This window comes from Amphimedon queenslandica, unplaced genomic scaffold, assembly GCF_000090795.2.
Source record: "Amphimedon queenslandica unplaced genomic scaffold, v1.1 AMPQUscaffold_13490, whole genome shotgun sequence".
NCBI lineage: Eukaryota > Metazoa > Porifera > Demospongiae > Haplosclerida > Niphatidae > Amphimedon > Amphimedon queenslandica.
This window is the reverse complement of record NW_003546274.1, coordinates 141,190-155,540: the sequence shown is the minus strand read 5'-3', so window position 1 is coordinate 155,540 and position 14,351 is coordinate 141,190. Positions and strand designations below refer to the sequence as shown.

Genomic DNA, 14,351 nt, shown 5'->3' with positions numbered 1-14,351 from the left:
TTTCTTAGTCATTTCGTATCTACAACACATGGATGGGTGATCCTACTAAACTAGTAGTATTGTCAGCCATAATTGAAGAAATGAAGAGAGAGAATTTATTGTCCTTGGTTAGGGAGTCTGGTCATACACTATTATCTGGATTAAAGCAATTGCAGGTATTAGCTTGTTTGTGCTACTGTTTGTACTGAAACTATTATCTACTGCAGGAGTTGTATCCAGGGCACATCAGTAAGGCAAGAGGTGTTGGTACATTTTGTGCATTTGATGCTAAGAACAGAGATGAAGTTGTAGCTAGATTAAAAGTGAAAGGTGTGACTGTGTTTGTTTTTACAGATTAATGATGTTCATAATTGTTATTAATTAGGCATAAATTCTGGCCCTTGTGGAATGCATTCGATCAGAATGAGACCAGCTTTGATATTTCAACCAAAACATGCAGAAATGTTTCTCAGCTCACTCGAAGCAGTACTTAAGGAAATGCAGAAATCATAAATGACATTATTTATTATTATTATAAATAACAATAATTACATGAATTATGGTGTGTTTTAACATCTAGGTGCATTATGGCACCCTGTATTCATTATTATCCTTATTTTAATTATTTTATTTTATTTTTAATAACATTATTATTTTTTGTTAATAATGGGTGCGGTTAAGAGCAGCCACTCCTACTAAGCTGTGCAAGATGTTGATGCTAGCAAGAAATATCAGTTTTTCTTATAGTGGTAGTAGTTCCTTGTTTGTCAGACATTTCTCAGCTTTTCAAAATAAAGGGCCCATAATATTTAACAAGAAATGTAAGTTTTATATTGCAAAACAAACTGGAATGTCTCTCTTAAAGATTTGGACAGTCTTGATGGTGGATATGAAGCACCTCAAGTTAGGACTAGCAGTGTCCCTGGACCTAAATCACTTGTAAATTCTCTCATTCCTTTTATTATAATCATAATTAATTTTTCTAATAGGAATGTTTAAATAGATTGAGCCAGTTTCATGTGAGAATATTTAATAACAGCACTGATATTGTGACTTCATTGTACCCATAGTTAACTGCTAATGTTGAGATATTTGTTGATTACAAGGCTTCCTCTGGTAATTACATGGTCGATGCTGATGGTAATGCATTTCTTGATGTTTACCAACAAATAGCAACTCTGCCACTAGGTTTGAGCACATGCATGAGCAAGCAATAACTTCTTTAATTACAACAGGATATAACAATCCAACACTTTTAAAAGCATCAGTATCAGATGACATGATGACCCTCCTTTCATCAAGACCTTCTCTTGGCTATGCGCCATCTGTTGACTACCTGGCACTGCTAGAGAAGTCTTTGTTTTCTATTAAACCGAACGGTATGAATCACTCAGTACAGCTCATGTGTGGTGCATGCTCTGTTGAGAATGCACTCAAGCTTGCATTCATGTGGTATATGGTAAGAATAATCAGGTACAATAATTATTGTATTATTATTATTATTATTATTATTATAAGAACAATAAAAGAGGAGATAGACCAATTTCTCAAGACGAACTAGATAGTGCATTGAAAAATCAAGTAATTTTGATTAAAATCATGATTAATCATTATTGATTTTTGATAGTCCCCAGGTTGTCCTAATATCACTGTTATGTCCTTTTCAAATGCTTTCCATGGACGAACATTAGGTTAGCAATGTAAAGTTGCTCCAAAATCAGACCAAAGTAAAGTCCCTGCACTATAATAGTACAGGGACTTTGGGCAAGTTTTGCCAAAAATGACAATGCGAGAATTCTCCATTTTCTGATATAATACATGCACTTATGTTACATAGAAAGTTTGAGCTGATTCTGATCAAATTTAGATTTTTTACAAATTTTTTAATTTGCTAAAAAATTGAGCTCAAATTCCTGTACCATGGTCTTGGGCCCAATTTCATCAAAATTAAAATAAAGAATTCTGAATTTTTAGTAATTCTTCTGATGCATATGCATGTATATATTATGTTGTGTAGAAAGTTTGAGCAGATTCTGACCAATTTAAATTTTTTAGAAATTTAAAAAGTATAAACATATTTTTATAGGTTGTTTGTCATTGACACACTCCAAAGCAATCAATAAGGTTGATTTTCCATTGTTCAAAGGTCCCATTGCTCCTTTCCCTTCATTAAGATATCCTCTTGAAGTGAGACACTCAGAATTACATCATCAAATGATCATCATAATTATTTAGGAACATGTGAGGGAGAATGAAGCCGAAGAGAAGAGGTGTCTGGAAGAAGTAGAGAATCTAATGGAAAGTTATGAAAAAACATCCCCAGTTGCAGCTGTTATTATTGAACCAATACAAGGAGAAGGAGGTATACCCAATTTTATTTATAATGGGAGCCTGTTTGTTGATTATTTTATAGGAGATAATCATGCTTCCCCGGAATTTTTTAAAGGATTGCAAAAAATTTGCTTAAAGTATGGATCAGCTTTCATTGTGGATGAAGTTCAAACTTGTGGAGGATCTACTGGGCAGTTTTGGTTTGCTTAAAACGGGATTACATATGATCATTCATATCATATAGGGCACATGAGTCCTGGGGTCTACCTACTCCACCTCATTTAGTAACGTTTGCAAAGAAACTACAATCAGGAGGAGTGTTTGCAATTGATGGAATAATACCAACTCAAGTAATTTATGCAATGCCATAGCTATAATGCAATTCATATGCAGCCTTCTCGAATATTCAACACATGGATGGGTGAACCTTCTAAATTACTCTTACTATCAGCAGTACTTGAAGAAATGAAGAGAGAGAATTTGTTGTCTTTAGTTAGGGAGTCTGGTCATACACTATTATCTGGATTAAAGCAATTGCAAGTACAGTTTGTGCTACTGTTTGTACTGAAGCTATTATCTACTGCAGGAGCTGTATCCAGGGCACATCAGTAAGGCAAGGGGTGTTGGTACATTTTGTGCATTTGATGCTAAGAATAGAGATGAGATGGTATCTAAATTAAAAGTGAAAGGTAGCTTGCTAGGCTGCATGCAGCAGATGTTCAGCTGAGCTCTTGTTTATTTTTGCAGGTATTAATGTTGGTCCTTCTGGAAGAGAGTCCATCAGAATGAGGCCTGCTCTTATATTCCAATCAAAGCATGCTGAAATATTTCTTAATGCATTGGAAACAATATTGAAAGAAATGTAGTGTTAGAAAAAGTTTATTAATTTTTATTAAGTTATTATTATGATCACGTGATCCTCACGTGAGAGCCACGTTTTGTTTACAAGCTCTTTGGGCTGTGCTCTAAACTGCTTTCTCTGTGTCGCGTCAGCAAGATAAGAAGAGAGAGAGAGAAGAGTATTTTACTGGCTCTCCCTCCTCTTTCCTTTCTACTGGTAGACATGGATATTAATCAAGAGGTATTAAGAAAGCAGATTATGGTCAATCAGTTCTGTAATCAAGTCGGCTGTACCACGGAGCAAGCCACGGAGATATTACAGAAAGCTCGGTGGCAGATAGAAGTACGTACATTAGACTAATCATCCTTTTACCTTACTCGATTGCCTTTGTCCCTCTTTTATCACACAGGTAGCTTTTAGTTTATTCTTTCAAGGGCATTCTCTGGTCCCTGGTAACCAGCCAAACGTTCATCACTATCACAACGCACAGGAGAGTGGGAGCAGCAGTATGTGTGGCTCTTCTGCCAGCAGCAGTGGAATGGAGAGCGGGAGCAATTCAGCGTCTAACACATTTGGTGCTAGGATGTCATATGTAAGTCGAAAGGGACACACATGTACATGTATGTAGTGGGAAGAGTGTGTACATGTACATGTATATAAACTATTGTGTTTGGTAAAATGGGCATTATGTCATTCTAAGGCAATTGATATTAAATGTTTTGGCCCTGCCTGCTTTGTCTGGATTGTGTTTACATTCCATGGACTGTAGTAAATAATGGATTGATTGTGTCATTAACAACTTCCTCTCTCCCTCTCTTTCCCTCCCTCTCTCCCTCCCTCCCTCTCTCTCTCTCTGTCTCTCCCTCTCTGTCTCTGTCTCTGTCTCTCTCTCTCTCCCTCTCTCTCCCTCTCTCTCTCCCCTCCTCTCTCTCTTTCTTTCTAGTCATGTGTCCCTACAAACACTCCAGCTACTCCTCCCACTTTACCAGATACTCTAGCAGCCTTTGCTCAGCTAAAGGCCTCCAGTCCTGACCAGAGAGGTGGATTTGACGCCAGAATAGTAAACATGCAGAATAGTTGATGAAATGTCAGGCCCACTTTGACGTGGGATAACAGGACAATTTTAATTTCACTCCATCTTTCAGTTACTGCTAATTCTTTCTGTTCTTTCAATTGACTCATGTTCTGGCCCTTTCCCCTCTTGTCTCAGCCTCCCTCATTCGCTCTATTTCAATAGTTTCCCTGCCAGCAGAGAGAGGATCGATTGTGTATGCTATGTATACAGTATATTGATCGTTATTTGGCTATTGTTATTATTATATTAGAATTGTTTTTGTTACACGCCTCTTTATGTTTGTAATTATTGTTGTTGTAAAGTTTTTTGTTGTTTTCAAATTATTATTGATTCAGATGTGCTTTTGTAAAAAAAGATGGGTTGCTCTGATTGTCGTTCCATCGTTGTGTATCTCACACAATGTCTGATGCCCATATTTGTACTTAACACAATTAAGAATTGGTAGTAAACATGTTCAGCTAATTAAAGTCATTGGAGTGTCACTGTGCAATATTATTTTTCTGTACGTGTATTTAGAGTAATAACGGTGTAATTCAATCTCCTTGAGATGTAAACACTGAAGTGATGATTTTAGATGAAGTTAGCGGCGCGTGTGAGCTATTTGTTGATATTCAAGTCAGTCTTGCTCTTATCTTTGCACTTCCACTTCTAGTACTGCAGTGAAAATTTAAGCGGATCAACTGCTTTTTATTTGTAAGTGATATTATCTATTGAATTGCTAGTAATGCTGCTACAATGGCCAAAAACCACAGGCTCTAATTGCTTCTCCTTATTTATTTGTAGTGTCAAGTGTGTGAGCCCCCGCATCTTCATTACTTGCATTATTATATAGCGGGAAGGTTGCAGCTGATAGCTAAAGAACTGCAAGTCAGTCCATGCATGTTAGTAGATTCAGTAATGTTTGCACTGTAATTAAAACTAAAATAAAATATTTTCATAGATGATGCAAGCAACAGAAGCATTTGCTTTATTTCACCACAACGAAGGTAAGATTTATGAGTTACCATTTGATATAAAATGCATCATTTTGTACACATGGCATAGGGCCGATAGATAACAGTTTGACAAGTCTTAATTGGCTGCCTGATTTTCAGATTCCCAGCATTGACAAGCTAGTAGTGCAGCCTCGCAAGGATTCTATTTCTAGTTCTGGTGGGGACTCGGTTTTTGAAAACGAACACGAAAAAATGGAGCGGCCTCAAGAAGAATTACTACCACTCTCCCCTCTAAAGCGCTGCATGAACCAAACTGCAGAGTTCGAACAGAATCAGTGGAAATACCAAGACAATCCTGCCAAGCCTCCATTCTCCTACACTACGATAATATATCTAGCTATTCGCTCAAGCAAGAATGACAAGGTGACATTAGGGGAGATATATCAGTGGATAAAGGATCATTTCATGTACTACAGAGTGGCAGAGTCAACGTGGCAGGTATGATTATAGTCACCACACTTCACACATTACAAATACTTGGCATATTGCACTAATAGATGTCATGAGAGGAGAGAGATAATGAAGAGTGAGTGAGAAAGTGAGACTGCATGATGAGACTCAGGGTGGTCTGCATGTGCATGTCTAAGCTGTTTTTGAAAATCAAAACTAGCTTGTTATCAGTGACATTATTCATGGTAACAGAAGAGGGTGTAATACTAGCTCACTAGAGACTTGAGATACACAGGGTGACTAAGTACCTCAAAATGATATTCATTTCATGTTGTGCATTTCTTATGTCACCTCATACCTTTAGAACTCTGTGAGGCATAACCTCTCCCTCAATGACTTCTTCATAAAAATCCCAAGAAGTGAAGGAGACCCAGGCAAAGGAAGTTTTTGGAAGATCAATCCAGAATATGAAAATGTTGTCACAAATGAAGTCGAATTCCAGAGAATAGAAGGAATCCAAAACAGTCTTCGAATGTTCTCCGGAGCTAAGAGAGGAAAATCCCGTAGGAAGCTACACAGCACAAGTTCCAATGGCTCTAAACCTGGAAGCAAGGAAACAACACCACAGAAGAGGCGCCCAAAGAGTACTTCAGCTATGCAAATGGGATCGAATGTCCCTGACACTGATCATCACTTACTATCAGCCGATCTAGACTGGACTACACTCCTCAGCAGTCAGAAAATGCTCTGCAGCACTTGCCATGAAATGCTGCCTCATACTTGCCCCGCATCGTTTGGTACACCCATCACAGGAACTGAGACTGATCCTGTGTACGGCTGCTCTCCCTCAATCATACCAATGTCACTCTCCACCGACACATCTTCCATCATACCAACAACAAGCTCTCTCAATCCATTACTCAATGAGATTATGACAAGCCAAGAGTCTCCAGCCCAACTCCTTCCACCGTGGGCAGAGAGTCGCTCCGAGTCTCCAAACATTGGTTTTGAGCACCCATGGGCAGAAACACTAAGAGATCGTAGCATACAAATTTCTCCCGAGTCTGGTCAGAGCTGGATGACAAGTGTGGGCCTTCCAATGAGTGGATACCCTCATTCATCCTCAGGGCCTGTACCAGCAGTAGCTACACTTATGTAAAGCACAGACTGTACAGTACACAACACACATTATACAGAGAGAGGGTGAGAGAGAGAGAAAGAGCGAGAACAACATTATGTATACATACTATTTTTCTTTTACTTTTCTTTATTAACTAATACAATTATTTTATTACTAAAATCGTTACAATAGTCCTTGCATTTCTTCCATAAATGCTTTATAAGCGTCTCCCTGTATCCCAGGCTTGCTTGTAGAAGATGACAAGGGATTGCTTAGGCTCCCTTCCCCTCCTTTACCAGCTAAACCACCAGCAGTTCTGAGCTTAGCTTTAACTCCTTTGGGCTGGTCTCGTCTAACTCGCAGCGACGTCGGCATAAACTTAGTTACTTCAGCCTGAACGTTACGTAACTGAGGCTGTGCAGAGATAACAGGATTAGCTTTTTGGCTTGATGGCATTGGGGAAGACTGAATATGAGGAGAAGACTTGTTGAATAATGGAGGGGGAGGGTGGAAGCGATTGGTTGATCCTTCATGAGGTGGGGGTTGGAGAGAAGGTGGAGGAGGAAACTGCGAGGAAGGAGGAAAGAGAGGAAGTGGGTGGGGCAGTACAGAGTAGCCAGGAGGCAGGCCAGGGGGAGGGGGAGGAGGTCTTATCCTCTCTTGACTTTCATCATGATCCGATTCTAAAAAAATAATTATTATAATGATAAGTCTTCTCTCACACATACCTTCATCTTCACTTCTCTGATGTTCCTCTTCCTCCTCCTCCTCCTCACTGCTGTTATCCTCTGCCTCCTGTTCTTCTTCTTCTTCTTGCTCTTGGTCTCTCTCTTCCTCTGGGGGGTAGAGCTCATCGTAAGTTATGACAGGAGGAAAGACAAGGTCAGGAGGCAGACCAGATGGTGGTCCTGTCACAAAAATAATAAAGTTATTGGGATGAGTAGTGGTGGGTGATACTATTGAATATTATCGATACAACCAATACTGGGCCAGTATCAAGTAGCATTGGTTAGAAAAATTTTGTAATAAACAATAAAAAATTTTAACTTGAAAAATAAAAATTTAAAAAAGTTTTAAATAAATAATAAAAATAAAATATAAAAAAAGAATTAAAAAATATATATATACATGTACAAAAAATTTAAAAAAAGAAAATAAAAAAATAATTTTTTAATCAAAAAATAAACTAAGAGCTGGATTGATTTTTAAAACTGTCAATCAATAGCTCATGCTCGCCCCCTCAATGCTCACATTATTATTATTATTATTAATAAAACCAAACCTGGTGGATGCAATGAAGAAGGAGAAGTTTGACCCATAGAGTCCCATCTGCATGCATTGAGAAACATGGAAAATTGAATTTCATCTCAAATTAGTCTTACCTGGTGTCTTCTGCAGGAATGAATCAAAATGTATAATATCATAATAAATTAATTGTTGATAATATCAATATCTTAACCTGATGCAGATGCTCCTTCTGGTAATGGGATATCGGAGAGACTTATTTGTGACTATTAAAAATAATAATAATAATAATAAATAATAATAATAATAAATAATAATAATAATAAATAATAATAATAAACTTACCCTCGCAGTTCTATAAGAGTCTAAATAATAAATTAATATGTACTAATAACAGTATAATAGATATTTTAAGCTTACTGTACACTTTTGACATAGCTCTTCTCTTCTTTTCACTCTCTGCCACCAAACTACATAATATTAAGTTATACTCACTCTCTCTCTCTTTTGGATATACAATCTCTTTCCCTCATATCTTGCTTACGCTTTTATTTTCTTTGCTTCGTCAGGATTTTGACGCTCCTAAAATAGCAGACAGAAATAAAATCAATGTGCATCTCTGCTTAATTACGTGATAAAGGATAATCCTTTGAAGCGTCTCGTGTAATTTCCTCTTTTTTTCTTTAAGCCCTTTCTCAGCTGGCAGGACTTCTTCTGATCCTGCCTCAATTTCTATTATTTAAAAAAAGATAAGTTCTGTATCTGAAGCCAGTAATTACTTACCCATTTTCTCTATCTCTTCGATCTCTGACAATAAAGTTATCGGATTCTTATTCTTCAAGACAGCTTCTCTAACTGCAGTTCTTTGCTGCTTGTTCTGTATTAGTAATAAAATAATTTTCATGCTCAGATTAGCCACACCTTTTTTAATTCTTTTTTTCTTATTTGTTTTCCTGCAGAGAGAGAGAGAGAGAGGAGAGAGAGATGGAGTGAGTGAGCACAGAGGCACATATTAGCTTACTCCATTGGTCCGTTGGATTCATAAACTTGCCAGTCTTTGTAGTTTTAGTGGATCTCCTACCCATGGTGAATTGGTGATCCTAGAAAATAAAAATTGACAGGAGGAGCCGAGGAGGAGGTAAATAAAGGGTTAAAATTAACTATTTAATAACTATCTAGTTAATAAACTAAAACAGTTTATTAACTGTTTGGTTATTAAAATTAAAATAGACACCCACGTGAGGAAAGATGTCTTGTAAAAAAGTACATGGAAAATTGAAGAAAAAATTAAAGCATCGTCCTGACTTCAAGAGCAGGTGAATGGTTGTATTATTTTCAATGTTCATTGTATCATTCCACAGAGAAACAGAATTTGGAGACCAAGAAACAGATGAAGCTTCTCATCATCTTAAACTTGCCATGTGGGTGAGTCCAACATTTTTCTAACAACCACAACTCCAAAAATGTTAACTGGAATTAGCCCAAACTTTTTCATATGGTATGAGGCCAACAAACAAGGGATTCTAGGGAATATGAATTTTTAGGTCCATTTTGAGCCCAATTTTGGAAAAATTTTTTAAAAATTATGGTGTGATATAAGCCATCAAAAGATTTTCATTTATAAACAAAAATGCATTTATGAACAATAATTTCTCGCTTGCTATTCAGTTTTGCTGTCGTATCATAGGACTTGGGTCATTGTGATCCTAAGAAGTGCTCAGGACGCAGACTAATAAGATTTGGTGTTGTTAAGCCACTCCCTATCTCCTCCCATTTCCCTGGAATCGTACTTTCACCTCAGGCCCAGGAGTGTGTCTCGTATGAGGACAAAGATATTGTACTAAAGAAAGGAGTAGCTGTTATTGACTGCTCTTGGGCCAGGCTAGAAGAGACACCGTTTCACAAAATGAAAGGAGGACATTTGAGGCTGCTTCCTTACCTGGTGGCTGCTAATCCCATCAATTACGGGAAGCCTTGCAAGCTCTCGTGTGTGGAAGCTTTTGCTGCCACTCTTCTTCTGGTAGGATTCCGCTCAGATGCTGAGGGATTGCTCTCTCGTTTTAAATGGGGGCACGCCTTTCTTTCCGTGAACAGGTAAAAGACATGGGGCAATACTCGTATATAATAATTATTATACTAGTGTAATATCAAGAGTACATAATACCTAAAGAGAGTATCGAACAGCCCTATACAAGCTGCTACATGAGGGCGTATTTGCTCAAAGTCACAATCTGCATACTCTAGTATACTTTATCAATGAATATAATTATCGCGTAGACATTGATGTGCCATTGTCATGAGTTGGCAAGTGCTTGGGGCACAAATTCCTGGATACTAGCAGGGCTGCCTTTGTAGTTCATCTTTCCAGCCTTCTTTCAAGTTCCTTTCTTGTATTGGAAGAGATTGCCAAGTTTTTAAAAGCTAAGGGCCAGATAATGTTGCCACATGGTTGATCACATGATATGATAAGTATACTGGAGTATGCGGATTGTGACTTTGAGCAAATACACCCTCATGCAGCAGTCTGTTATAGGGCTGTTCGATACTCTCTTTATATTATGTACTCTTGGTAATATGTAATGAGTTGATTCTGATCAAAATTGGATTTAATGACTTGTTAAAAGTTGCTCAAAAATCTGAATAAAGACCATTGGAGGGTATTTTGTCAAAAATGACTAGAAGACAGTTCTCCAGTTTTATAATTTTATCTGAGCATATAACATATTTTATGTTGTGTAGAAAGTTTGAGCGGATTCTGATCAAAATTGGATTTTTTTATGAATTTTTAAAGTTGCTCAAAAATCAGACCAAAGTCCCTGTACTATAGTACAGTCTTCGGCCAAATTTTGGGAAAAATGGCTAGGTGAGATTTCTCTATTTTTCTAATTTTTTCTGATACATATACATGTTCTTATGTTGTGTAGAAAGTTTGAGCTGATTCTGATCAAAATTGGATTTTTTATGAATTTTAAAAATTGCTCAAAAATCTGACCAAAGTCCCTGTACTATAGTACAGGGTCATCGGCCAAATTTTGTCAAAAATGGCTAGGTAAGATTTCTCCATTTTTATAATTTTTTCTGATAGATATATATGTTCTTATGTTGTGTAGAAACTTTGAGCTGATTCTGATCAAAATTGGATTTTTTATGAATTTTTAAAATTGCTCAAAAATCAGACCAAAGTCCCTGTACTATAGTACAGGATATTCGGCCAAATTTTGTGGAAAATGGCTAGGTGAGGTTTCTCCATTTTTCTAATTTTTTTCTGATACATATGTTGTGTAGAAAGTTTAAGCTGATTCTGATCAAAATTAGTTGTTTATGAATTTTGAAGCTACTTAAACTTTGGGCAAAGTCCCTGTACTACTATTAGTAACATGGTAGCGTTACTAAGTAGGATTCACCTCACTTCAAAATGGCTGCCACAACTTTTGCAGTACATTGTCTTTGATCAAATTTAGGAGAAATTTCTCTATCTTATAATTTTTCTGGTGCATATAACATGTTCTTATGTTATGTATATACTATTATTTGAGCTGATTTCGATCAAAAGTGGGTTTTTATAAAAATGCTTGAGTTTTGCCAGATCCCATCCTATAGAATATACAGGTGTACATATTAAAGAATTCCACTAATAATATCACCTTTCAGTAAAATTGGCTCATCTTTTGCCAATTTATACTGTTTAATTTGTTTCTTTCTCCCTCTCTCCCCTCTTTCTTATCAGTGATCTCCTTGAGAGATATGAAGGAGCAAAGACTGCAGCTGAGACTTTGTCGGTCCAACAGAAATGGTTGGAAGAGTTAGAGATTGATTCAATGAAATCACGTGATAGTCAGTGAGACCACATTTTGTTTATTTATTCCGTTTCCCCTTTGCAGTTAGTTATCCTTCTTCTTCATCTTCTGCTTCATCTTCTGATGAATCCGATGAAGACATCAATCCTGAGAAAACATCTCCAATTAAGGATGTCAATTAAAGACAGCGCATGCTGTGAGCATTTCCTTGTACATGTATTTGTATTCGGACTAATAAAGCAGTATATTCACACACGTCTTTGGTATACATACTATTATGCATCACATTGTTCAGTATATGTAAATATAGCTTCGCATAGTGTAGGTTTATCTGTTTAATCATTATTTCTCTCTCTTTCCCTCTTCAATTTTGTTCTTTTCTTGCTAACCATGCATACGTGATCTCCTACAGTGTATAAAGACTTGTTTACTCTTAGTTCTGTAGTTCATAAATTTCATTCATGCGCAATTGGTTGGCTCAAATGGTATCAAATTTCGTGTCTTGTCTCCTGTCTATGAATATATATTTTTACTTTCACAGGCCATTTACACCATTTGTACAGTCTCTCTCTCTAAAAACTATTGTATCCTTTTACTCTTTTATGATAATTTGAGTACTACTTTTTCTAAATTCTTGTATTTTCATCTTCACAATATTTTTTATAAGAGATATAAGCTATCATAGAGTGGTGTTGGTGGGTGGGATTCTGTTACAAATTCATTGCTTATGAAATTTGATAGATATTGCTAGAACGATGTTCAGGGCGGTTCCCAACCCACCCATTAATACTCGCGAGTTAGCGGCGCTTCTTTAGTTCGCTGTGGGGATTTCTGCAGCTACTTCCTGATCTCTACTGGAACCTTTGTATTAGAGGATTCTAAAGCAAGCCCTCTGCAGGTAAGTGAGATGACTGCATGCAGCCATAAAATATTCTGTAAAACTTTTCCTGTGCGCCGGCCATTTTTAACATCATTCTTTTGTCTAGGGTATTGAGCATGGAACAAGCACTAATAGTATTATTGCTGTTAGTGTGTTCCCTCTCTCTCTCAACTGCTCAGAGACCCTCCATTAGTCCTGCAACATCAGAGCAACACATTGATATAGACTCTGATCAAAGATCGATTCCATTGTCCTTCCTTGTTGCAAGCGATGATGGTAACATTAACAGTGGAAGAGCACAATCCAAGCACATACTGAATGGAGTTACTCAAGTGAGCCCATTTTACTTGCAATACTCATAATAAATCTATAATTATGTATTTGTTATTTTTGCAGAGTTTCCCTACTCAGTATGCTCAGTGCTCATGTTCTGGGTCTGGATGTGGTACTGAATATCAACTGTGTGGAATATCTTTAGCTAATGCAGTCAACCTGACTCAGGGACTCATTCCACCAAACAGTGGTACCTTTAATCCCGTTCATGTTGCAGGGACCGATGTCCTTCGTTTCTCATACAGTGGAGGTACTTCTTCTGACACTAGCTACTATACGATGGATACAACAGTCAAGAATGCTGCACTTGATTTTACAGATAACTTTTCAACATCAGCTTGGCTCAAATGCAATAATAACAATCGGGCTAGTCAGTATGTATTCTCTTTTGATAATGACAATGTGTCTAATGGCAATGGAAAAAGAACATTTACATGGCGTATTCGTCGAGATAATCGTTTGACCTTGTTTTATACTCGTGGTAGATTGGACAATATACCAGCTAGTCAACCTGATTCTGGAGAAAACAGTAGAGTTGGTCTTAGCTTCTACTTTCAGTCAGCAGTGAGCACTACTAACATTTGTGATGGAGGGTGGCATTTCTATAAACTTGACATAACTTATCCATCTATCAAACTATTTGTTGATGGTTATGTTCACTATGTCACTGAAGGCCATTATCATGGTGTTAGTGGCACTAAAGTTGATTTAAATCAAATAACTGATGGAAGTGGAACATATGACATGCCAGCTAGGCTCAATACTAAAACCAATAAGAATTCCATTACTGGGAGAATCGGAAGCTCCAGTCGTTTTTTGAATTATGGATTTAATGGAGAGCTGAGGTTGCTAATGATGACAAGTCTCTTGGACAATTCTCAATACACTTGTCTTGCTTCATGCAACAATAGCCTAGTGCATTCTGGGTACTCTCCAGGAACTGGTGATGTCTTTAATAATACTATTGGGAGTTTCACTAATGTTTTCTATCAGCCTGTATCGCGTACTCTATACTTCAGTAATGCAGGTGGATCCCCTTCAGAATACACAGCATTCCTACGTAACATCAGTTACAATACAAATGGACACTTGCCAGCTCAAACTGTAGCTAACATGGGTGAAGGAAGAAGGATTGAGCTACAGGTAAATATTAAGTTTTTAATTTCAATTTAAACTTTAAAAATTTCATTAAAAAATCCAAATTTGATCGGAATCAACTCAAACTTTCTATGCAACATAAGAGCATGTATATGCATCAGAGAAATTATAAAAATGGAAAATTCTTTCTTAGTCATTTTTAGTGAAATTTGACCAAGTACAGGGACTTTGGCCTGATTTTTGAGTAATTTTAAAAATTTGTAAAAA

At 37.0% G+C, this 14,351-nt stretch overlaps 6 protein-coding genes across 7 annotated transcripts in view; 5 read left to right on the top strand and 1 right to left on the bottom strand.

Annotated features, from left to right (window-relative positions):
- LOC100637622 (4-aminobutyrate aminotransferase, mitochondrial-like) overlaps positions 1-604 on the top strand; it is a 2,422-nt gene extending 1,818 nt beyond the window's left edge. Inside the window, exons 10-12 of the mRNA XM_011412149.2 lie at positions 9-155; positions 207-309; positions 365-604. Coding sequence (XP_011410451.1) covers positions 9-155; positions 207-309; positions 365-492 — 378 coding nt within the window. The 3' untranslated portion in view covers positions 493-604. The remainder of the gene's footprint in view (positions 1-8; positions 156-206; positions 310-364) is intronic.
- A 20-nt stretch (positions 605-624) lies between these two features.
- On the top strand, positions 625-4,576 carry LOC100637497 (4-aminobutyrate aminotransferase, mitochondrial-like). Its single transcript, XM_011412148.2, has 16 exons — positions 625-800; positions 845-918; positions 969-998; positions 1,050-1,167; positions 1,215-1,438; positions 1,498-1,560; positions 1,607-1,670; positions 2,066-2,166; positions 2,215-2,341; positions 2,393-2,510; positions 2,555-2,660; positions 2,704-2,850; positions 2,897-2,999; positions 3,058-3,493; positions 3,561-3,743; positions 4,095-4,576. The coding sequence occupies exons 1-14, from the start codon at positions 689-691 to the stop codon at positions 3,174-3,176; spliced, it is 1,506 nt and encodes a 501-aa protein (XP_011410450.1). The 5' UTR covers positions 625-688; the 3' UTR covers positions 3,177-3,493; positions 3,561-3,743; positions 4,095-4,576.
- Positions 4,577-4,753: 177 nt separating this feature from the next.
- LOC100637370 (forkhead box protein L1-like) lies at positions 4,754-6,808 on the top strand. Of its 2 annotated transcripts, none has more exons than XM_019993666.1 (5): positions 4,754-4,919; positions 5,010-5,107; positions 5,167-5,212; positions 5,271-5,659; positions 5,976-6,808. In XM_019993666.1, exons 2-5 carry the CDS (start codon positions 5,102-5,104, stop codon positions 6,768-6,770), a joined length of 1,236 nt encoding a protein of 411 aa, XP_019849225.1. In that variant the 5' UTR covers positions 4,754-4,919; positions 5,010-5,101; the 3' UTR covers positions 6,771-6,808. The 2 variants fall into 2 exon arrangements, with proteins under 2 accessions (XP_019849225.1, XP_019849226.1); XM_019993667.1 differs by having other exon boundaries at positions 4,755-4,919; positions 5,010-5,093.
- Positions 6,809-6,860: 52 nt separating this feature from the next.
- LOC100637244 (WW domain-binding protein 11-like) lies at positions 6,861-9,150 on the bottom strand. The gene is made up of 12 exons (XM_019993668.1): positions 8,998-9,150; positions 8,898-8,929; positions 8,760-8,853; positions 8,608-8,708; positions 8,521-8,558; positions 8,397-8,446; positions 8,322-8,341; positions 8,191-8,242; positions 8,114-8,123; positions 8,014-8,060; positions 7,460-7,639; positions 6,861-7,414 (listed from the first exon to the last, which is right to left on the bottom strand). Exons 1-12 carry the CDS (start codon positions 9,059-9,061, stop codon positions 6,915-6,917), a joined length of 1,188 nt encoding a protein of 395 aa, XP_019849227.1. The 5' UTR covers positions 9,062-9,150; the 3' UTR covers positions 6,861-6,914.
- Positions 9,151-9,201: 51 nt separating this feature from the next.
- LOC100637117 (ribosome biogenesis protein TSR3 homolog) lies at positions 9,202-12,443 on the top strand. Its single transcript, XM_003384484.2, has 7 exons — positions 9,202-9,292; positions 9,338-9,401; positions 9,664-10,070; positions 11,704-11,810; positions 11,858-11,969; positions 12,186-12,258; positions 12,315-12,443. The coding sequence occupies exons 1-5, from the start codon at positions 9,225-9,227 to the stop codon at positions 11,953-11,955; spliced, it is 744 nt and encodes a 247-aa protein (XP_003384532.1). The 5' UTR covers positions 9,202-9,224; the 3' UTR covers positions 11,956-11,969; positions 12,186-12,258; positions 12,315-12,443.
- A 612-nt stretch (positions 12,444-13,055) lies between these two features.
- The window catches only part of LOC105316886 (protocadherin Fat 4-like), a gene marked incomplete at its 3' end in the record, with an annotated part of 10,628 nt that continues 9,332 nt past the window's right edge, over positions 13,056-14,351 (top strand). Inside the window, exon 1 of the mRNA XM_019993648.1 lies at positions 13,056-14,129. Coding sequence (XP_019849207.1) covers positions 13,266-14,129 — 864 coding nt within the window. The remainder of the gene's footprint in view (positions 14,130-14,351) is intronic.